Source organism: Syngnathus floridae, chromosome 16, assembly GCF_059516105.1.
Source record: "Syngnathus floridae isolate MCC-2025c chromosome 16, RoL_Sflo_1.0, whole genome shotgun sequence".
Taxonomy (NCBI): domain Eukaryota; kingdom Metazoa; phylum Chordata; class Actinopteri; order Syngnathiformes; family Syngnathidae; genus Syngnathus; species Syngnathus floridae.
This window is the reverse complement of record NC_142428.1, coordinates 10,100,328-10,123,097: the sequence shown is the minus strand read 5'-3', so window position 1 is coordinate 10,123,097 and position 22,770 is coordinate 10,100,328. Positions and strand designations below refer to the sequence as shown.

At 46.0% G+C, this 22,770-nt stretch overlaps 3 protein-coding genes across 5 annotated transcripts; 1 reads left to right on the top strand and 2 right to left on the bottom strand.

Annotated features, from left to right (window-relative positions):
• Nucleotides 1-377: 377 nt before the first annotated feature.
• Nucleotides 378-5,841, bottom strand: eif5 (eukaryotic translation initiation factor 5). Of its 3 annotated transcripts, XM_088399827.1 has the most exons (13): nucleotides 5,481-5,724; nucleotides 4,868-5,155; nucleotides 3,594-3,681; nucleotides 3,402-3,491; nucleotides 3,208-3,289; nucleotides 2,681-2,853; nucleotides 2,488-2,599; nucleotides 2,283-2,413; nucleotides 2,049-2,210; nucleotides 1,484-1,645; nucleotides 1,217-1,381; nucleotides 951-1,091; nucleotides 378-834 (listed from the first exon to the last, which is right to left on the bottom strand). In XM_088399827.1, exons 4-13 carry the CDS (start codon nucleotides 3,471-3,473, stop codon nucleotides 736-738), a joined length of 1,299 nt encoding a protein of 432 aa, XP_088255953.1. In that variant the 5' UTR covers nucleotides 3,474-3,491; nucleotides 3,594-3,681; nucleotides 4,868-5,155; nucleotides 5,481-5,724; the 3' UTR covers nucleotides 378-735. The 3 variants fall into 3 exon arrangements, with proteins under 3 accessions (XP_088255953.1, XP_088255951.1, XP_088255952.1); XM_088399825.1 differs by lacking the exon at nucleotides 5,481-5,724 and adding an exon at nucleotides 5,735-5,841 and having other exon boundaries at nucleotides 3,402-3,681; XM_088399826.1 differs by lacking the exons at nucleotides 4,868-5,155; nucleotides 5,481-5,724 and adding an exon at nucleotides 4,583-4,734 and having other exon boundaries at nucleotides 3,402-3,681.
• Nucleotides 5,842-6,015: 174 nt separating this feature from the next.
• On the top strand, nucleotides 6,016-9,731 carry vps29 (VPS29 retromer complex component). Its single transcript, XM_088399829.1, has 4 exons — nucleotides 6,016-6,154; nucleotides 8,635-8,826; nucleotides 8,925-9,160; nucleotides 9,399-9,731. Exons 1-4 carry the CDS (start codon nucleotides 6,152-6,154, stop codon nucleotides 9,514-9,516), a joined length of 549 nt encoding a protein of 182 aa, XP_088255955.1. The 5' UTR covers nucleotides 6,016-6,151; the 3' UTR covers nucleotides 9,517-9,731.
• A 4,424-nt stretch (nucleotides 9,732-14,155) lies between these two features.
• Nucleotides 14,156-21,771, bottom strand: pgrmc2 (progesterone receptor membrane component 2). Its single transcript, XM_088399828.1, has 3 exons — nucleotides 21,355-21,771; nucleotides 15,407-15,562; nucleotides 14,156-15,209 (listed from the first exon to the last, which is right to left on the bottom strand). The coding sequence occupies exons 1-3, from the start codon at nucleotides 21,707-21,709 to the stop codon at nucleotides 15,112-15,114; spliced, it is 609 nt and encodes a 202-aa protein (XP_088255954.1). The 5' UTR covers nucleotides 21,710-21,771; the 3' UTR covers nucleotides 14,156-15,111.
• Between the last annotated feature and the right edge of the window lie 999 nt (nucleotides 21,772-22,770).

Sequence of the window (22,770 nt, the reverse complement as noted above, 5' to 3'; positions counted from 1 at the left end):
CATTACACAAGCCTTTAAGTGTTGCTCAGTGTTCGATTGGATAAGCGGGAATGTACCACTTACCTAAAATTGAACAGTCATCATACATTCAAAAGTAATAGCAGCGAAACAGCACCATCTATTGGTAGACGTTAAAGAAGCAAATGACTTGAAGGGCCTGTTCTACTTTACATCACCACAGCAAGCTCATCATGGCTTGCCAAAAGTCTTCTGACGAAATCTTTATGAATTAACTTCAAGTGAGCCCAGGCTTTGCAACAAACCAAACTAAAAACTTCATAGCTGTCCAAATACTTTCTATTCTTCATGTAGAATTTCACTTTTAATTGTCAATGCAAGGTTTCCTCCTAGGCTCCCAATCACAGTGAACACAGGAGTTGTGGATAGCAAAACATTCACTTCTTTATTGACTGGAAAAGTATGAGGGACCAAAAAAAGTGCACTGCAATGACCCTCGAAAAACAGGCATGATTAAAATCCCTCCCAGAAACGAGCATCGTAACAACTCTTTGACTTATTTTAGGGCTTGTATGCACATCGCGACAGAAGAGTGGATGTGCAGCCAGTTAGCTTAGCGCGCAAGGTTAAGAGAACATGCCTCAAAGCAAAGGGTGAGGGAGGAGTCAGCTGGTTACAGGGTGGCCAGAGCTAAGGGGTTCAGCCATTTCAAAATCGTGAGTCAAAGCCACAAAAAAAAAAACCCAAGAATCATGTCATCAATATTGTCCGTGCGTCTTAGATGGCATCGATATCGATGTCTTCGTCCTCCTTCTCCGGCTTATCCACTTTCACAGTCTCCACTTTGAGCTCACGTGCCGAAGAGGAATAAACCACCTGGTGGCCAGAGAAGGGAAAAAAATAAAAATAAAAATCGGCAAACATGTTACACGCACCATAAAACTCTGAAAAATTCTTCCTCTCCTCAAAACGCGCAATGGCCAAGGTATTACCTCGACATTCTCATCATCTTCCTCGTCGTCTTCATCGCTGCCCTCGCTCTCCTCCTCGGCCTCCTTCAGCCACTTGATGAAGGGCGCCGCCTTAGCGCGGATCTCTTTGGCCAGCTCCTTGGAGACATACTTTTTGGAAACCTGCAGACAGTCAGGTGGTCTGTCAGTTTTATATTTTCATCTTGCTCTTGTTGTAAATGTCCTTGGGGCCCTTGAGAAAAGTCCCAAAAACAAAACACCTAAGCAGCCCATGCCAGCAGTGTCACCTTCTCGGCCCAGGCAAAGATAACATCCTCCTCCAGGAGGTCAGCGTCGTAAAAGTCCTTGAGGATGATGGGAACTCTCTGCAACAGCTGAACTTGGTGCAGCTTGACTAAGCACTCAAAGCCACCCAGCAGGTACTTCTGAGCCTTCTTGTTGTTGTGGCAGAACTGACAACAAAAAGGACAAAGCGCTGTTCAGCTCCTCGCCAATTCAGTGCTTGCTTCAAGTGAGCTCAGATGGGCGGGAGAAGTGGCACGGTCGGGACGCACCCGCAGAAAGTGTCGCTTGTATTTCTTGAGCTGCTCGCGGATATTCTCGTCAAAGAGCAGCTCACTGAGGATGAGCGGGCCCATGGCTTTCACATCCAGACGCTCGGCCTCGGCCAGGATCTCCTTGTCGGCTGAGTCCACCGTGCCGTTCTCCTTCCGTTGCTACACACATCAAAAATAACTGGGATCGCATTTCCACAAGACGAACATTATTTTTTTTTTTAAACAGCCCAGTGGCGCAAAAGAGTAGCAACCGGTGTCGCACAAACGTGTTGACAAGAAGCGCCTTTGAAGGGCACACACTTGGGGGCATTCTTTGGAATCAAGACTCTGCTGCTGCAGGAACAGACTTTGTTGCACATTCACAGCTGGAAGGAGCAAGCTGCCGCCGCGCTCGACTGTTGACCATAGAGAGCTAGCAAGCGGTCAAGCGTTGGCTAGCGCCGCTACGGCAGTCTGGCATGTTACGGACCAAAGCAGGAACCGAATAGTCGGCGTTTGTTTTTGCATTTTCTGCACCGTCAAGTGGAAAAGCCCGATTGCATAACAGAGAGGAAAGACTGACTTTGACAAAGTTGTAGAAGAGGTTGACTCTCTCCTCCAGAGGTTTCTCCAGATCCTCGCTGAGCGTCAGGTTCTTGGCATGGTCGCTGATCTCCTCCATTCGCCTCCTCTGAGCCTCCTTGGTGGTCTCCTCCCCCCAGTCGTCGTCATCATCGTCTCCGTCCTGAAACGCGGGCAAGCCTGAGCGGCAGCGATACAAACACGAGCTGGCATGGAGGGGCGGGGGTGAACGCACCACAGCGTCAGGAGCGTCAATGTTCTCCTGGTTTCCGGCCTCTCCGCTTCCTGAGCCATTCTCCTTGTCCTTCTTGCGGTTCTTCTTCTCTTTCTCCTTCTTGGCGGTGGTGGATCCGCTGTCGCTGGCCTCTGGCGCGAGGGAAGCAACGTCGAGGTTCAAGTGAGTTTGGCCCCGATGGGCGGCTTTAAGGACACAGTCTCACCTGGCGGGTTTTTGAGGATGAAGGTGCAGAGTTTGTGCCTGGTATCGAGCATGCCACGGTAGCCGCAGGCCTTGCAGGATGTGCCGATGGTTTGCTTCTTGGGATTCACGTTCTGCGGAAAAGACGCAAGCATTTTTTCCCGCTAGCATTTAGCAGAAGCAAGACGAGCGCCGGAAGCGCCTCGATGGTTTACCAGGTCGGTTTCTGGGTTGTCGCACTCGGCGCACAGCACAAATTTCCTGATGAACCCATCCAGCATGTCCTGCAGCTTGTTGGCCTCGTGCGAGCCGTTGACAATGTAACGGTCATTTTTGGTATCGAACTGGGTTTGAGCGCCGAGTTCACAGCCAAAAAACTTGGTCGGGTCTGCTCAGGAGACAAAAGGAAACAGTCAACTAACTGCATGTGCATCGTGGTCAATCTGGATGGAAAAAAATAATAAAACAACCTCCCATAACACAGAAGAGTTCAATTCAAATGATCCATGACAAAACATTGCATCGCTTTTTATGTGTGGCAAAAATTACAACCCTCAATCATGTCACCAACATCCATAGTACAAAAAAATTGTAAATTTAACATCATTAAGACGCATTTGTGCCATTTTGTGATGCGCTTCATTTTCCTGTCAAGAGGTCAACATCTGTTGGCCTTCGATCGGGATGACATCAAGTCCAGAATGTGAAAAGCTCGTCACTCGATCCAACTAGATGAACGTACATGTTGGAGGCCTGTTCAGCGCCTTTGCAACATCGACCATGTTGACAATGACAGTCTTGATTCCATTCCCTTTCCCTTCCACCTGAACAAATACAAACATGCAGTACATATTAAAAAAAATAAAATAAAAAAATAAAAAAAAAACAAGGGAAAAACCCGTGGTGCGTCCACTCCGGTCCATCTCGCGTGGGTACCTTGGCGATCAGACGGGGCATCTTGTAGCGGTAGAACTGGTCCGACACGCTGCGGTTGACATTGACAGACATGTTGGCTGGACGGCGCTACTATTAGTGAGATAAAAGGATCGTGATTGGGGACTTTCCGGGATCTTCTGTCTGGAAAAGAGGGGATGACATAAACGACTGCAAGCGTGCTCGGTCTCTGACATGAAAAACGCCGTGCCGCCGTGGCCGCAAGCTCCCCGCTTGAAGGCTAAGTTTCCACCACACAGGTTCCAACGGCTGCGCAACAGCTCTGAAACACAGACACACAAAGGGAGCCACAAAAACTCCTGTCAGACCACGGACGGGGAAGTAGAAGAAAGCAAAATACTCAAGTGCAACTTTCCATCTAGCCTTCAGGTTGGCAAAAAATTCTTTCAGTTGTGAGGGGAATAACAACATTCATTTCCAGATGTCTGCAGACCGTAAATTGAAGACACAATTGCTTTTAAGAGCTTCCCCAGCAAATTCAAGATCTTCATTGCGACTTGGCAGCATTTTACATCTTTTACGCTTATCATGTGGCATGAGCGTTTGATCTTTGGCTGCTGTATTTAAAAGACGTGTGACATCACAAAAAGTATTAAACATAAAAAAGGGTCATTTTAGTTAGCTGTGATTTCAGGCACCTTACTGCTTTAGCGGGCAATTAAGACTTTTAGAAGAGGCCATTTCGAGACTGTGTGGCCAACCTGCTGCGCTTCTTGTCATGTCAGCTGTTGTCACTTTTTTAGGGGCTCAAACTACACAAAAAAAAAAAAAAAAAAAAAAATCAACTGGAGCACACTGGTGGCTTACAGTGTCCGCTAGACATCCTCTGTTCTCACGCACACCAAAGGATGTGCACACCAAAGGAAAGTGCTGAGTCTGACCAATTAAGTAAATAAGCTCGAGTCCGGCCGGCTGCCCACCCTTGCAGTGTGATCCGGCGGCGGATTAAGTACAAAGAACAAACCGATAGGCGATTTACGCGCTGCGGCTTTGGTTTGAAAATAAATGGTAAACATGTTTGTCAAGGCCCAGCATTGTGCAAAAGCAACAGTATGGAGGGATTAAGGGGTGGCAGTGGAATATGAACATACTAGGCCTACTTCTGTTAAGACCCCAGAACTACCAAGGCTTTAACTAATGCTAATTTGGTGACGAATACTGACCTATTTCAACCGCCTCGCGTCTATTTTCACACGGACGCCACTAAATCCGGCGCTGGATGAGATCCCAGAAGCTATTTCAGGCAGATACGTTAGCTTAGCTCATTAGCCTAGCCAGCCTAGCCGGCCTAGCTTGGCGCAGAGTGCGTCATGCAGCCAACGCACACGAGCGAATGGGGGAGGCGCCATTTTGATAGTACCTACTAAACAAATAGCGCACGTAGACATGTTAAACAGCAGTCATGAGATGGCTCATTGAAAACACCCGGCGCAGCATTTGCGACTTACCGTTTTCGCAAAATAAAGACATAAACACAACGCTGATCGTCCCAAGAGGCGCAGTGAACAGTGTCGATGACTGCCGCTGTTCTTGTATCGATTGCAGCAGGCTGCTCGGGTGCTGTGTGACGAAGATGAGGATGATGGAGGAGGGGGCCCTCTCGCTTTTTTTTTTTCCCCTTTTTTTTTTTTTTTTTTTTTAAAGATGCTAGGGTTGGAAAGAGCCGATGAAGGGAGCCAAACTTGACAAGACGCGCGGGCCGCTGTGTCCAAAAATGTCCTCTGTGGAATCGAGACCTTGAAAGCCGAGTGGAGAGAGGCGTTATTTTCCACTGTAAAATAACGTTCTTGTCTCAAAACATCGAGCATAGCGACTAAATGTAGCGGAAAGTGGTTCTCATGGGCGGCGAGGTTTAACCGTCAGCTCCAAATGGACGAATGACTGTTCCGCAAGTGTCGCATGTGTTTTAGCGTCATATTGGATCCGATATTGCATAATTACTGTACGCCACAAATAATTGTCGCCAAGTGCTCTAAAGAGATTTCAAAATTAGCGTTGGCATGACCTAAATCCAGCATTAAAAGCGAAATCGTCCGACGTGTGCCTGGAAATAGCTCGTACCGTACTCGACAGGAAATAGCCTGAGCCCAGATGCTAACGGGGAAGAGCTGTGACGTCGTTCACTGTCTAGGCGCAGTCGACGATGACCAAATGGCAATATTGAGTTAAAAAAAAAAAACGGGGGGGGGGGTGTTAAAAACCCAAACTGCTATTAGCTCGACGTAATCGATCGGTCAATCTGCGACCGTATGAGCAGTGTAGCGAGAAGTCGGGGAAATTTAACTGATCTGAAAGAACTAGTAGAGAGACCTTACCTCTAGAATGTTCTGGGTAGTGACCTCGCTCCACGCTTCGCTTTATCAACCGATGTGTCAAATTTACAGACGAGGCATATGATACCACTTCCGGAATTGACAATTTTCTGAAATGAAGTACACATTAGAAAGCTGAAGCACTTGAAAACGTAAAATGAAGATAGATATGTAATATCATAAATTCCCTACTAATTTGTGTGAAGGGCATTGAGTTCGTCTTCACGTAAATAATCCCACTTTTTCCCAAGATTTGTTTTATTTTGAAATTAAAAAAAAGGACATGAACACTACACAAAATTGCGTGGCTGTTTCTTGCTCTCGTTATTCATTGGCTGACAGCGTGACGCAGGACGTACGCCGTTACGCACGTACGTACTCGCTTCCTCAACTTGACTAGCACAGACAGCGTTTTTGAAAATGGTGAGTGAGAACAATCTGTGCATAAAGAAGTAATCTCGCCGATTTGCGCAACGATTTTAGAGCGCCGTTCCCTCCACGATGTTTCTAGACGACACTTTGACGAACACGCGGGCGACGTTGGGCACGGGTGCAAAACGATTTTTTTGGTGACGCCTCAAGTACGAGATGGCGCGTTGGTCACATGACTTTATTGCACTTTAGTGGCACAAAACGTCAGCATGAATGACATAACCGTACCTTAAGTCTTAAATCGAGCCTCCGAGGCGTTTGTGCTAGTATTTCAATCAACACAAGATAATTTCGTGTTGCCGAAGTGTTTAGCTCGCCGTGCTAACAAGCTAACAAACACAACTGTCCATGTCTCATGCAAAATGCAGCGCGTTGACGATCTAACGATCATTTCATTAATTTTCGCATGGACTCGCTCATCAACTGTTCATTTTGCTCGCTAATTGTGATTCAATGTGTTAAACTGTCCCGTAGACAACAGGGGTGGGCAAAATATGGCCGCTCATAATTTATTCATTCAGGTTGCGTAAAACTTTTATTCATTTTTTAAAATGTTTTATTCAGAGATATGATGTAGTGAAACCTCATTCCTGGTTGAGATCAAATGTTACGTAAATGATGAATTTTGGTTCATTAGTTTGAATGAACAGAAGTAGAAATAATACGTAATAAAAATGTACAACACTTGACATGAGCTCAGTGGCCTAGTAGTAGAGTGTCCGCCCTGAGACTGGAAGGTTGTGGGTTCAAACCCCGGCCGGGTCATACCAAAGACTCTAAAAATGGGACCCATTGCCTCCCTGCTTGGCACTCCGCATTAAGGGTTGGAATTGGGGGGTTAGATCACCAAATGATTCCCGAGCGCGGCTCCGCTGCTGCTCACTGCTCCCCTCTCCCCCAGGGGATGGATCAAAATCACATGGGGATGGGTTAAATGCAGAGGACAAATTTCACCACACCCAGATGTGTGTGTGACGATGATCATTGGGACTTGGGGACTTAATGATCAATACCCTTGAGAGAGATTAATTTAACATATTTCAAATATTGTTTTTATCCCTTTAAAATTAAAATTTTATTATTTTAAATAAAGCTAAGGTCCTAATTCCATTTTCGAATCAGTTTTTCTTGTTATACAACAATGACAAACTGAAATAATCACATCACATTTTAATTTTTTTTTTGTTTGTATTAATCCTAATTTGTCCATTCATATTTGATTTCCAATTTCAGTTACCCCCTTCTTGTCCCAGCTGCTTGTCATTTTCTCTCTGGATACAACCCTCTCAAAACCATATTTATTTATTTTTTTGGTTGAAATAATAATTCCTTCCTTGTGTCATTCTATCCATGCACATATTCCCTTCTTCCATTCCGCTTGCTTGTCTCCAATCAACCAGGCTGGTCACCGGGTAAGTGCCCCGCGATGGATGTCACTCTTTCTCGCCCAACACTAAAGTCTGGAGGTCTGCGGTACCCAACAGAACAGACCTTCAATGCACCGTTTGCCTTTTATTTTTTTATATAATGACAATACATATTCACAAGTGTCCTCTCAACACACTGCTTTGACAAAAAATGACAATTGTTGGGGAATCATTTCGTGCGAAAATGGTTCCCCAATTAGTTTTCTCTTCTCATACAAAAGTACAGTCAAGACTGGATGACTTTATGGATCCCAGAGATGGGGAACCTATGGCCAGGCCAAGTTATGTAAATGTGCTTTCACTAAGATGGCCGCGTTAAACGGTGGTCCAACCCATTGAACCACTTGACCGCCTGTTGAATTAAATGATACATTAAGTTTTTTTCTGTTCTATTTTTGCTTTTTTTTTTAAATGCATGGTTTAATACAGTGAATCTCCATGTGGTATGTGAGCTCTCTCTAGTGGCGTGCAGAGGAGTCACCAAATTAAATGTTAATATTAGCTGTTACTGTGGCCTACGCTATTTTTTTTTTTTTTTTTTTTTTTTTTTTTTAATCCAGCACGGTTAATTTGTTGCGGACAGTTCAGTTTTATTTAACTTTAGATTTTAATTTGGGTTGTTATGGAGAGCCAAGTATTTCTTTCTGCTCCAAGGTAAACAATGTTACAGCAGGAGATTGTTAACTCAGAAAGCTAACATAATGCTACTAACATGAACTGCAGTCCGAGCCAACTAAGCTGGAGAGGTTAGGTATGTTCCCCGGGTGTTGTCAAGGTTCCCCATCTCTTTCGCGTATCTCCAAACAAGTTGTTTGTGGGCTTTAGCGTTCAGTTGTCTAAATAAAAAGTCCAACCATCTGGGCTCTCGTTGGCTGTCTGAAACTCGGCTGTTTACCAAAGTAACAAAACAACGCCGTAAATATCAAACAGTCATAGTTCAGACAGTCTGATTTCAAATGAAACGAGTGTTTCTGCCTGGGTGTCCCTCAGGGCCCACTTGGAGTTTTCCACAAACACCATCTGAGCCGTCTTCTTTTCACACAGTTGGTCCTGGTGCTCGGCGATCTACACATCCCGCACCGGTGCAACACGCTGCCGGCCAAGTTTAAGAAGCTTCTGGTGCCGGGAAAGATTCAGCACATTCTCTGCACGGGAAACCTGTGCACCAAGGAGAGCTATGACTACCTGAAGACACTTGCCGGGGATGTACACATTGTACGCGGGGACTTTGATGAGGTCAGTATGGTGTAATAGAAAGGTTGGCTGAGCCTAACCATTCAAAGCCTGTTCAAGACTAGCTTCCTAAACTACTTTACACGTGGGTTTCTTTCCAGAACCTGAACTACCCGGAGCAAAAAGTGGTGACGGTGGGTCAGTTCAAAATCGGCCTGATCCACGGCCACCAGGTGATCCCGTGGGGGGACATGGCCAGCCTGGCGCTGCTGCAGAGGCAGCTGGATGTCGACATCCTCATCTCGGGACACACGCACAAGTTTGAGGCCTTTGAGAACGAGAACAAGTTCTACATCAACCCCGGATCCGCCACCGGAGCCTACAGCGCGCTAGAAAGGTACAGATAAGTTTGCTTGTGTTGTTTTTTGGAAACGTTGTGGTTGTCTCAGTGTGTAGCAACATGATCAAAACGTTCTATAGCATGATCTAATTTTCAGTGTCTTTGTAGCAACATGGATCTTTAGTCTGTGGTCTGTCAAAAAAAAAATCTGATGTTTCTGTAAACTGAGACAATACAAAAACTGCTTTTGATTGTCTATTAGCAACATGAACTCTTTTTGCGCCGGTTTTTGTAGCAACATAATTCCGTCGTTCGTACTGATGGACATCCAGGCATCCACGGTGGTGACGTACGTTTACCAGCTGATCGGAGATGACGTCAAAGTGGAGAGAATCGAGTACAAAAAGTCTTAAGCTACAGGACCAGATGGTGTTCCATTCCTTTCCACTCAGGGGCAATTTTAGTCCTGTAATATATTGTTCATAATGTTCTGTTTTTTGTTTTTGCTTGTGGAGTTTAGTCATTATCCTGAATGCAAACGTCTTTCACATGCAAATTTAGTCACAAAACTTAGCTTCCTTCTCATTTCGTATTTGCCACTTTACACAAAATAAATGACTTCACTCAACTCTCGTTTTGTCTGAAATTGTAGAATTATACAATCAAAGTTTCACGGATTTTTTTTTTACTATCGTAAAATGGAATCACAAAAGTTTGAATTGTACAGCATTATTTTCAAATAGGAAATGCAAAATTGGCCTTTGCTGTCATGCCATTTTACAACTTTAAAAATGAAAATCAACTTGTTTAAAAAATGACAATTAGTTTTAGTTGTGCACACTTTTAATTGGATAAGTAAAAAAATCATATTACCTAAATCAAAATTCATAAAATATAAAATTGCAAGGTAAATCATGCCCACATTTATGTGTTTGCTTAACCAATTATTTTGTGTTCAAAAACTTGCAAAATTTGCAAATAATTCAGTGAATTAATATATTTCTGCTAATCAATTTTAGGGGTAAAATTGGGCAACTTTAATCAACTAGTTTTAAAAACATGCTCTATTTTTCATGATTTATTAATCAGTAATTTGAAATAATAGAATATACTAAATTTACTAAATATATTAATCTTTAGGAAAATGACTGTACAAAAAACTAAATAAGATAAATATATTAAGCAACAAATTTTTGGGAAAAGGTCTGCAAGAAAATGTCTTTTTTTATACAAGTTACGATTATTAATAAATCATTTAAGAGTGCATATTGTATAAAAAAGTTTGTATTAATTAACTGGAATTGATATGTCAGACAGGTTCATGTCCTGAACTGGCGTTGAAAATTGTAATTAACATTCGAAATGAGTCCACATAAGGGTCAAACCGTGTCCGTCATAAATCTTTTAAACAGCGGGCATTTTATTTTTTTAAAAATAAGTCAAATAGTGACACTTAGTGGGGGTTTATCTGTAGCGCTGTGAATTTCAAGCGCAATTACAAGCCGCCAAGACAGACGTGCTGCTCGTTCGTTCCCTTTCGCTTGCCGTTTTATTGGTCCAACTAGAATTAAGAAGCAGAAGAGTGACATAAGTGAGTCGTCACCTTATCGTGGTGGAGGGGTTTGCGTGCCCCTATGATCCTAGGAGCCATGTTGTCGGGGGCTTCATGTCCCTGGTAGGGTCACCCATGGCAAATGGGTCCTAGGTGAGGGGCCAGACAAAGCACGGCTCACAGAAGCCCCTTATGATGATTGAAATAAATAGACTTCGTATTCCCTCACCCGGACGCGGGTCACCGGGGCCTCCCTCTGGAGCCAGGCCTGGAGGTGGGGCTCGAAGGCGAGCGTCTGGTGGCCGCTCCTTCGCCCATGGGGCTCGGCTGGGCATAGCCCGAAAAGGAAACGTGGGTCTCCCTTCCCATGGGCTCACCACCTGTGGGAGGGGCCGAAGGGGTCGGGTGCAATGTGAGCTGGGCGGCAGCCAAAGGCAGGGACCTTGGCGGTCTGATCCCCGGCTGCAGAAGCTGGCTCTTGGGACATGGAACGTCACCTCTCTGGCTGGAAAGGAGCCCGAGCTGGTGTGCGAGGCAGAAAAATTCCGACTAGATATAGTCGGACTAGCCTCCATGCACAGTTTGGGTTCCGGTACAATCCCTCTCGAGAGGGGCTGGACTCTCTTCCACTCTGGAGTTGCCCACTGTGAGAGGCGTCGAGCAGGTGTGGGTATACTTATTGCCCCCCGGCTGGGCGCCTGCACATTGGGGTTCACCCCGGTGAACGAGAGGGTAGCCTCCCTCTGCCTTCGGGTGGGGGGATGGGTCCTGACTGTTGTTTGTGTCTATGCACCAAACGGCAGCTCAGAGTACCCACCCTTCTTGGGGTCCCTGGAGGAAGTGCTGGAGAGCGCTCCTTCTGGGGACTCCATCGTTCTACTGGGTGACTTCAATGCTCACGTGGGCAATGACAGTGAGACCTGGAAGGGCGTGATTGGGAGGAACGGCCCCCCCGATCTGAACCCGAGCGGTGTTCTATTATTGGACTTCTGTGCTCGACACGAATTTTCTATAATGAACACCATGTTCAAGCATAAGGGTGTCCATGTGTGCACTTGGCACAAGGGAACACCCTAGGCCGCAGTTCGATGATCGACTTTGTAGTCGTGTCATCGGATTTGCAGCTGCATGTTTTGGACACTCGGGTGAAGAGAGGGACGGAGCTGTCAACTGATCACCACCTGGTGGTGGGTTGGCTCCGATGGTGGGGGAAGATGCCGGTCCGACCTGGCAGACCCAAACGCTCTGTGAGGGTCTGCTGGGAACGTCTGGCAGAATCTCCTGTCAGGAAGAGCTTCAACTCCCACCTCCGGCAGAGCTTTTCCCACGTCCCGGGGGAGGCGGGGGACAATGAGTCTGAGTGGACCATGTTCCGCGCCTCCATTGTTGAGGCGGCCGACCGGAGCTGTGGCCGTAAGGTCGTTGGTGCCTGTCGTGGCGGCAATCCCCGAACCCGCTGGTGGACACCGGCGTTAAGGGATGCCGTCAAGCTGAAGAAGGAGTCCTATCGGGCCGTTTTGGCCTGCGGGACTCCGGAGGCAGCTGACAGGTACCGGATGGCCAAGCGGAACGCGGCTTCGGCGGTTGCTGAGGCAAAAACCCGGGCGTGGGAGGAGTTTGGTGAGGCCATGGAGAATGACTTCCGGAAGGCTTCGAGGAAATTCTGGTCCACCATCCGGCATCTCAGGAGGGGGAAGCAGTGCAACGTCAACACTGTTTACAGTGGGGATTGGCGTGCTGCTGACCTCGACTCGGGACGTCGTGAGTCGGTGGGGAGAATACTTCGAAGACCTCCTCAATTCCACCTACACGCCTTCCATTGAGGAAGCAGGGCCTGGAGACTCTGAGGCGGATTCTCCAATCTCTGGGGTCGAAGTCACTGAGGTAGTTAAAAAACTCCTCGGTGGCAAGGCCCCGGGGGTGGATGAGATCCGCCCGGAGTTCTTAAAGGCTCTGGATGTTGTGGGGCTGTCATGGCTGACACGCCTCTACAATGTTGCGTGGACATCAGGGACAGTGCCTCTGGATTGGCAGACTGGGGTGGTGGTTCCCCTCTTTAAGAAGGGGGACCGGAGGGTGTGTTCCAATTACAGGGGAATCACACTCCTCAGCCTCCCTGGTAAGGTCTATTCAGGGGTGCTGGAGAGGAGGGTCCGTCGGGAGGTCGAACCTCGGATTCAGGAGGAGCAGTGTGGCTTTCGTCCTGGCCGTGGAACAGTGGACCAGCTCTACACCCTCGGCAGGATCCTCGAGGGTGCATGGGAGTTCACCCAACCAGTCCACGTGTTTTGTGGACTTGGAGAAGGCGTTCGACCGTGTCCCTCGGGAGGTTCGGTCCCTGTATCACCGATGCCAGAGTCTGGTCCGCATTTCCGGCAGTAAGTCGGATTAGTTCCCAGTGAGGGTTGGACTCCGCCAAGCCTGCCCTTTGTCACCCATTCTGTTCATAATTTTTATGGACAGAATTTCTAGGCGCAGCCGAGGCGTTGAGGGGGTCTGGTTTGGGGACCTCAGCATCGCGTCTCTGCTTTTTGCAGATGACGTGGTGCTGTTGGCTTCTTCAGGCCGTGATCTTCAGCTCTCGCTGGAACGGTTCGCAGCCGAGTGTGAAGCGGTCGGGATGAGGGTCAGCACCTCCAAATCCGAGTCCATGGTCCTCGATCGGAAAAGGGTGGAATGCCCTCTCCGAATCGGGGATGAGATCCTGCCCCAAGTGGAGGAGTTCAAGTATCTTGGAGTCTTGTTCACGAGTGAGGGGAGGATGGAGCGCGAGATCGACAGGTGGATCGGTGCAGCGTCGGCAGTAATGCGGACCCTGTACCGGTCCGTTGTGAAGAGAGAGCTGAGCCAAAAGGCAAAACTCTCAATTTACCGATTGATTTACGCTCCTACCCTCACCTATGGTCACGAGCTATGGGTCGTGACCGAAAGAACGAGATCCCGGATACAAGCGGCCGAAATTAGTTTTCTCCGCAGGATGTCCGGGCTCTCCCTTAGAGATAGGGTGAGAAGCTCGGTCATCCGGGAGAGACTCGGAGTAGAGTCGCTACTCCTCCACGTTGAGAGGAGCCAGATGAGGTGGCTCGAGGCATCTTATCAGGATGCCTCCTGGACGCCTCCCTGGGGAGGTGTTCCGGGCATGTCCCACCGGTAGGAGACCCTGGGGACGACCCAGGACGCACTGGAGAGACTGTCTCTCAGCTGGCGTGGGAACGCCTTGGGATCCCCCGGGATGAGTTGGATGAAGTGGCCGGGGAGAGGGAAGTCTGAGAGTCCCTCCTAAAGCTGCTGCCCCCGCGACCCGACCCCGGATAACCGGAAGAAGATGGATGGATGAAGAGTGACATAAGCAATTGGACATGCTACTTTATTTGAACTCGTGGAAGGAACGGCAAGACATCGGTGCAATTCTGTCACTTGGCTTTAATTGAAAGAGTTGCTTTAAACATTTTCATAGACCTAAAATGTTTTAGTGTGGCTATTGAACAAGAGACAAAGAATCAATTATTAACCAAACCATTTATTTTGCATGAACAAATCCCTTCCTGCCTGGCGCGCAAACACACACGCACGCAGATACTTTCACACACGTACACTCACACACTCAGCTGACATTAAATACGTAACACGGTGGCAAAGGGGCCAAACTCACGGTTGTGTTGCACATGCTTGAAGAAAACCATGGATATTATTTATTATGTACACCGTCTGCAACATTCCCCCAAACTAACAAACACACATAGAAAATGGAAAGGGGGGGGCAGAAACTGTCTGGTGGTTGTGTGTGTGTGTGTGTGTGTGTGGGGGGGATTTTGCTGAAGAAAAACAAAAAGTGGACTACATGAAGATGGCAGTAACACTGAGTGACTGACTTGAGTCCTAAGCGCTAGTTATATACAGTCGATAAATTGGACAAATCAGCATGTGCCTTTTTTTTTGGGGGGGGGGGGGTCGGGGGCTTCTCCACCAGGAACGACAAAGCAAATAAGGCACGACTAATACTTGGACCGTTCACTTTTTTTAAGTCGACCACGAGACGGATTTGGGGGCGGGCCTACAGACTTGTAGCTGGCTTGTAAACAACTGAATCGATTGATTAAGAACGCCAATCAACTACTCTTTGACCCCTATCCTTGACACGCCCCCCTCCCCCAATTCATTCACCCGCCCTAAGATACTGGACATCATCAACAAAAGAGAGCGCCACCCTGCCTTACACCTTTGGTACTGCCACACCTATGCACGAGGGAGTGAAGTGATTGATTGGCGGATGGCTTGATTGACTGGCGTCACAAGCAAGTGCCAATGTGAGGGAGAGTCAAAAGAAGGTTTCCTGAAGCCCGTCCAGAAGAATAGGTGGAGAGCGGAGAGTGAGGCCCAAGATGGTGGTGGGTCCTGGGTGGTTATGAGCTCAGAAGGGGGAAGGAAGCAAGGAAATTAGGGAGCAAGGAAGCAGTCAGTCGTGTTTGGGGTGCTCCTTGACGTCCTCCTCGTCCGTGTACTCGGAGGGCTCGTCGCCGGGCTTCAGCAACCGGCCCACGTAGTCGTACTTCTCTGAAAATCAAAATAAAAAACAATTGAAGGAATGAAGGGAGTTTATTTAATTTTTATATTTCATTTTATTTTCCGTTACCATGAAATTTAAATTCCGCTACATTTTTCAAAAACTTTTTTTTTATATTTATATTTACACTTGAGCCCTAAACAAAAATGACATTACAGGAAGAAAAAGAGAGATTTTCTTTTTTTACCCATGAACTGCATCTCCCACTCTCGGACGCTCTCCATCTGGACGGCGCTGAGGTCTGACAGGTCGTCGTACTCATCCTTCAGAGCGCCTTTGCCCAGGCAAAAGGTGGCCAGGCCTCGGGATGCATCACGACCCGCAAACACCCCGTACGGACCCTCTGAGGCGGCAAAAACACAAAATCACAAATCCGTTTTCCCATCATCATCGCGAAAGTGAAGCGCACAGAGTCATTTTTTGATAAATGCTAAACATATTTTTAAGTGATCAGCCAAGGTCATCGGTAATTCATTCTGTCAAATATCGCCTCAAGTTGGAGAGGGCGCATCACCGTTGGACCATTTCAAAGACCTCGCAACAGTTTGGTGCTAGACTGTGCCGATTTTTTCTACAAAGTGCACAAACAAGCCATGGGACGCGCGACAAGCGCACGCAAGCAAACGCACTCCAGTGTGTCGTTATCAGCATGCAGATTAGATGTGCCCAAAGTGTAAAGATAAACATTTGCTTACACGTTTTCCATCTGCGCGTTCGCATTCAATTACGCAGCATATTTGGTTCCGCTCACTTTAGTTCAAAGACTGAAAAATGCTTAAGAATCCACGTACCATCCTGCTGTTCACTTATTTAGAATCCAGAAAGAACTTTGAGTTGCAGAGTTAAGGTACATCGTGTTAAAGGGCACGCCTCATGGAAAATCGACTTCCTTTGCTGTTAAAATAATTTTCTAGTGTATCTGGAGTATCCAGGAATGTAGAAAAGTGTAATATAGAGTGCCTTGCAAAAGTATTCGGCCCCCTTGAACCTTTCAACATTTCGCCACATTTCAGGCTCCAAACATAAAGATATAACATTTTAATTTTTTTGTCAAGAATCAACAACAAGTGGGACACAATCGTGAAGTGGAACGATATTTATTGGATAATTTAAACTTTTTTAACAAATAAAAAACTGAAAAGTGGGGCGTGCAACATTATTTGGCCCCTTTACTTTCAGTGCAGCAAACTCACTCCAGAAGTTCAGTGAGGATCTTTGAATGATCCAATGTTGTCCTAAATGACTGATGATGATAAATAGAATGCAAATGTGTGTAATCAAGTCTCTGTATAAATGCACCTGCTCTTTGATAGTCTCAGGGTTCTGTTTAAAGCGCAGAGAGAACCATGAAGACAAAGGAACACACCAGGCAGGTCCGAGATACTGTTGTGGAGAAGTTTAAAGCCGGATTTGGATACAAAAAGATTTCCCAAGCTTTAAACATCTCAAGGAGCACTGTGCAAGCAATTATATTGAAATGGAAGAAGTATCAGGCCACTGCAAATCTACCAAGACCCGGCCGTCCCTCCGAACTTTCATCTCAAACAAGGAGAAGACTGATCAGAGATGCAGCCAAGAGGCCCATGATCACTCTGGATGAACTGCAGATAACTACAGCTGAGGTGGGAGAGTCTGTCCATAGGACAACAATCAGTCGTGCACTGCTCAAATCTGGCCTTTATGGAAGAGTGGCAAGAGGAAAGCCATTTCTCAAAGATATCCATAAAAAGTCTCGTTTAAAGTTTGCCACAAGCCACCTGGGAGACACACCAAACATGTGGAAGAAGGTGCTCTGGTCAGATGAATCCAAAATCGAACTTTTTGGCCACAATGCAAAACGATATGTTTGGCGTAAAAGCAACACAGCTCATCACCCTGAACACACCATCCCCACTGTCAAACATGGTGGTGGCAGCATCATGGTTTGGGCCTGCTTTTCTTCAGCAGGGACAGGGAAGATGGCTAAAATTGACGGGAAGATGGATGGAGCCAAATACAGGACCATTCTGGAAGAAAACCTGTCGGAGTCTGCAAAAGACCTGAGACTGGGACGGAGATTTATCTTCCAACAGGACAATGATCCAAAACATAAAGCCAAATCTACAATGGAATGGTTCACAAATAGACGTATCCAGGTGTTAGAATGGCCAAGTCAAAGTCCAGACCTGAATCCAATTGAGAATCTGTGGAAAGCGCTGAAGACTGCTGTTCACAAACGCTCTCCATCCAACCTCATTGAGCTCAAGCTGTTTTGCAAGGAAGAATGGGCAAGAATTCCAGTCTCTCGATGTGCAAAACTGAGAGACATACCCCAAACGACTTGCAGCTGTAATTGCAGCAAAAGGTGGCGCTACAAAGTATTAGCGCAAGGGGGCCGAATAATATTGCACGCCCACTTTTCAGTTTTTTATTTATTAAAAAAGTTTAAATTATCCAATAAATTTTGTTCCACTTCACGATTGTGTCCCACTTGTTGATTCTTGACAAAAAAATAAAAATTTATATCTTTATGTTTGAAGCCTGAAATGTGGCGAAATGTTGAAAGGTTCAAGGGGGCCGAATACTTTCGCAAGGCACTGTATCCCTCCAGGTGCTGCGGAGATACTGTTATGATCGTTTTGGGAGGCTATTTTTTTACTCTGTTCAGATTTCTTTGTTTTCCATGACGTGTTTTATTTATCTATTACATCACATCCGCTGGGGAGGGACAAACCAAACAAGCTAATGGGTGTTGCCAAACGAAAATCCGAGTAATAAACATGGTGGATTAGCGATTAAAACAAATCCACCTTGTTTATTACTCTGTGAGACTTTTGGAGTCCAAACAACTCAAGGATGCCGAAGTGGAGAGATCAAAATGTCCCGTTATTGGATGCATCAATGCTCTGTTTACACTTCTTGTGGGTGTATTTTGAGTAGTTGTAACAGATGAATTGCATGGAAGGTGCTGTATTATTCTTGGGTAACACAATGTGTTTAATGCATTCGTTGGCTTCTTGCTAACGGCAGCGCTAGCATTAGTTTACGTCGTTGCTTGACAGTGCTTGTTTACAAGACGTACATAAATATTGTGAGGGAATTTATTTTATTACGTGTCAAGTCTTCTGTCGTTGATATCTTTTAATCAAAATAAACAAAATGAAATTTTAAAAAAGTAAACGCTACCTCATCTTACAATACTACAAATGTCGACCGGAAAGGGAGGCGCACATCTTGCGGCCTAAGGCAGGGGTGTCCAAACCTTTTGCAAAGAGGGCCAGATTTGATAAAGTGAAGGGGCCCGGGGGCCACTACTTTTTTCAGACATTTTTTAACTACAGCTTTCTTTCTACTTTCATGCAAATACATCCTGTTATGAAACAAATTTCATTGTCCCAAAAGTCTTTATTTTTTAAATGACAAAATAACCAAATATAAGCCACTCAGGCAGATGTGAACAACTTTAAAAACACAAATTCTGCCTTTCATTCATATCTAAAGAGTCGGATAACATTGAACAAACTGTATGAAATAATTTAATTTACAAGAGTTTAAAATTATTTTTGCCTCATGAACATTTTAAACAGGAGTATAAGTATAAGTAATGCAAAGTTGTTATTATTAAAACAAGTGAATTTTGCTCGGGTCATTTACAATATTTTTCAGAAAGTAATAGCTTGTGTCACGTCTACAGGTTCCTAACTTCAACAGTATTAACATAGCCACTTTGTAATATTTAATATTAATTTTTACTTTTGATTTACTTTTGACTCACAGCCCCACGTGATGAATCGCTGTTGTGATGCCAGTTCAGCTTGAAGCTGCTTCACTTTATCAGCGCGGTCACTCCCTGTTAGCTTGTCGTATGTGTTAGCATGTTTAGTCTGATGGTGTCTCTTTAGGTTGAAATCCTTAAACAAGGCAACAGTCTCTTTACGAATTAGACAAACACAACTGCCTTGATTTTCAGTGAAGAAGTATTGTAATTCCCATTTCTCTTGAAAGCGCCGGCCCTCAATGTCAACTTTCCTCATTTTCTTTGCAGTCGCCATGGCAAAAATGAGCGGAGAGGGCTGGTGCTGCCACCTTTTGGTAATATGAGGAATTACAGTTTCAAGTTTCATGATTTTTTTTTTTAATTCAGTTTGACAGTGCAGGCGGGCCATGAATAATACATTATAAGACCGAAGCTGTGGGCCGTATGAAATATGACCGGGGGCTGGATTTGGCCCGCGGGCCGGACTTTGGACATGGCTGGCCTAAGGGGTGTGAAGTATCTCGTTTACATTTAAAGAGACCGCACCAAAATGGCTTGCTCTGAGCCGCACCTCAGAACAAGTAGAAAAGAGGGACCTGTGATAGTATCAAAACGAGGAATTCAGACAAAAGCATCACTGGTCCACTTTATATAGACCACAACTAAATGAGTAAAACAATAGAATATATAACCGTGATACTTGGGCTTTAAACAAATGTCAAGAGTCGCATTGGAATGCGCTCCAAGGCATCTTTGCTCTTTTCTGAAGCCCTTCTTGTCATTAAATAAAAAAAACAAAAACAAAGTCACACGTCTTCAACTTTGGGGACATTCTAAAACGTCAAAAAAACAGAAAACAAAGCTTCAAATTGAGAACATCCAGCGCCGAGAGGACAGCTTGGCTTCAGAATACTTGGAAGGTTTGGGGTTAATGGAATGTTTCAAGGCAGGACAAGGCAAGGTAGAATAAGCATCATTGTTATCCAGGGTTCTAAGGTTTCACAGGTTGCACTTTCATGGTAGCTTTACTGGCTAGGCTTCAAAAATAGGCCTGTCGGATAAGTGGGTTGCTTTACAGTACACTGTCAATAGAATTGCCACTCCGTTCCATTTCACTTAATTTCAGGTTTTCTTTCTTGTTTGCAAATAAATCACGCCCTTCTCAAATCTAGTCACTGCTATGAAGTAGTGTGGGCTGGCCAGTCTACACCGAGTGTTTACAAGCAATGCCGAAACGAAAATGCACGCTCAAGGAGGAGTTGAATAAAAAAATTCCAGTGCTTTTGCCAGGGTCGTGATCCTTATGAAGCTGAGTGCTTGACATGCAAGGCAGGCACTTACGTGTCTGAAGCAGATATAGGTGCCAACGCACTCAGCAAGAGGACTGAAGAGGAGCCCTTATTTTTTTCTTCAAATGCTGCACCGAGGGCCGTATTTCTCGTCTTTTTTTATTTATTTAGTCTACCACTATAAAACTCAAAAATGTCAGTGTAAACATGTTTTTGTTAATGTAAATATGTTTTTGTTATTGCATGTTATTTTGTGTTATTCGGGCCAATAAATGCAATTGCTATACAGACACCATGTCATTTGTGTCATAACCATTTGTGTCATGACACAAATACCCCCCCCCCCCCCCCCCCCCAAAAAAAAATAAAACCCTCAAAAATGATCCCCCCCTCCTCCAAAAAAAGGTGTCCTCTTTTTCAGAAACCCAAATCTGGTCACTATTTGAGGTTAAGGTTTCAAGTTACAGTTGTAGTTTCAACACAAGTGGGCGCGATTCATGGAAGATTTGGAATTTCCAAGTCAGGTCATCAACACATTTAAGGCAGTCAGTGTGATGACAACCGCCAACAGGTCGTAAACGTGTGCACGTCCACACGCTAACGTTAGCATTCCAACTCGAACTTGGCGCCTCTGTTGCCATGTGAATTGTCAAATGTTGTACTTTGAAACGTAGTACATTGAAACGTATCTTTTCAAAGTGTACTTTGTTGAAACATGATTACGCGTCTTCAGGTGTTCCCGCTGTGAATAATTAGCACGTATCCATCTTAATTTATTCCTGAAAAAAGGCTCACTTCCATCAAAACGGAACGAGATGTTGATAGCCTGGGAAGCGACTCTATGCCCAATTGTTGACACGTAATCAGTCACGTCCCTTAATTAAAAACGCACATTTGTGCAAATGAAGACGACAGCGAACGTCACCAAAGTCTCCGAGTGGCCGTGCTAACTCGTTAGCATCCAGCGCGATAACGCCATTCAAAAGAAGACAAAAGCCCCCCGAAAACGAGCGAAGCAAGCCCCCGATTCACAGAGCAACTTTACGCCCGACTGTCTGCTTGAGGACATAGAAGCCGAGAGACACCCGAGGCAGCAAAGCGTCTGCGCACCTTTCCCGTAGAACTTCTTCCCGCTGGTCACGTCGAACACCTTCATATTGACGGCCATGAGGATGCGGGGGTTCCGGAGCCCATCGTACTCGCGCAGCTGCTCCAGCGTCAAATCCCGCCGCCTCATCTTGGGGAGCGCCGAGGCCTCGTCGCCCCGGGCCGCGCCGTCCGCGCCGAGCCGCCTGGCCCAGCGGCGATAGAGCGAAACGCACGCCGCTACCACTGCCAGCAACACGGCAACGTTCAGCAGCATCCCACCCAGCCCGAGCCCTCCGCCGTCGCCGAGCTCCTCTGCCGCGTCCTGGCCGCCGCTGGTGTCGAGCGGAGCGGTCGGGTTGTCGCCATCGTCCGCCATACTGCACGGTTAGCGTCTACCCGCCCCTGGCCTTGTGATGCGTTCGGTGATGTCGGAAAGAAGCCTGACAACTTGACAAGAACGGGATTCCCATTACGTGACTTCAACATGGTATTTGAGAGCCCTCAAATAACCAGAACAAAAATCACATTAAACTTCAAACCAAGAGACAATTTCGGATGAGACATTGTGGAAATAGATTGCATATTACGTTGTTGTTTTGACATAACGAGAAAACTGCTGTTTTTCCCCAGTCACATAAACCCTGCAAAAAAAAAAAAGACTAGTACTATATCGTCAATTACATCAAAACCTGGACACTTTGCTCTCAAAACATGGCAAATATTTCGGTTCCTTAGATGTATTAAGCTTTAAAAGTAATCTATACTGACGTTTGTTTCTTAACATCGCTGGATGCCTGGCAATCAAATTTCCGAGGGGTTTATGAAAGCAGCACGTCACCGCCCACTTGTGTTGCTACCTGATGTCTGTCCTCATTTGCCACCCGTACTGCCAAAATAACGACATAGAAAGCACGCCTTTGGGCTACGCCAAGAGTTTTCCAAATACTGTGGAGCCAAGGCTTTCGAACGTCCCGGTTCTCGAAAAAATCAGCATTCAAACATAAAATTTGAGATTTTTTGCTTCGGATGTCGGACGAAATTCGGTTGTCGAACCTCGCGAGATGAGCCGAGAGGACCCGCATGCCAACTGACTCCGTTCGTTATTACGTTCTCGTTACTCTGAGGATTGCATCAACCCTGATCATGCCTCGAAAGGAAGCAAGTGGGAGCAGTAAAGCTATCCTAAAACACAAGGACGGTCCTAAAGCAATGCGACAGTGAGCGCCCGGCGCGCTGCAGTTGCGCGATCAGACCAAATTAAGCTCCCTGCGCACTGAGGTCCACTTAAATTTTGGAAAGTCCATTAGGACTTTAAAAATATTTTCTAAATTTTAGCGATCGCTCTGTCACAATAATGCGACCAGCACGGTGCAGTTGCACGGTCGGTGGCGCGCTGCTGTTGCGTGATCGGACAAAATTAAGCTCTCTGCGCACTGA

Bases quoted from the DNA above. Each gene is read 5' to 3' on its own strand.
- eif5 (XM_088399825.1), bottom strand. From the start codon at position 3,473: ATGTCTGTCAATGTCAACCGCAGCGTGTCGGACCAGTTCTACCGCTAC. The intron at 1,092-1,216 runs GTGACACTGCTG...GACTGTCTGCAG, and splicing joins TCTTTGCCTGGGCCGAGAAG to GTTTCCAAAAAGTATGTCTC. The intron at 835-950 runs GTAATACCTTGG...TCTGGCCACCAG, and splicing joins AAGATGATGAGAATGTCGAG to GTGGTTTATTCCTCTTCGGC.
- vps29 (XM_088399829.1), top strand. The intron at 8,827-8,924 runs GTCAGTATGGTG...GTTTCTTTCCAG, and splicing joins TACGCGGGGACTTTGATGAG to AACCTGAACTACCCGGAGCA. The intron at 9,161-9,398 runs GTACAGATAAGT...CGGTTTTTGTAG, and splicing joins GCCTACAGCGCGCTAGAAAG to CAACATAATTCCGTCGTTCG.
- pgrmc2 (XM_088399828.1), bottom strand. From the start codon at position 21,709: ATGGCGGACGATGGCGACAACCCGACCGCTCCGCTCGACACCAGCGGC. The intron at 15,563-21,354 runs GTGCGCAGACGC...TTGCCGCCTCAG, and splicing joins GAAGAAGTTCTACGGGAAAG to AGGGTCCGTACGGGGTGTTT. The intron at 15,210-15,406 runs GTAAAAAAAGAA...TTTGATTTTCAG, and splicing joins GTGGGAGATGCAGTTCATGG to AGAAGTACGACTACGTGGGC.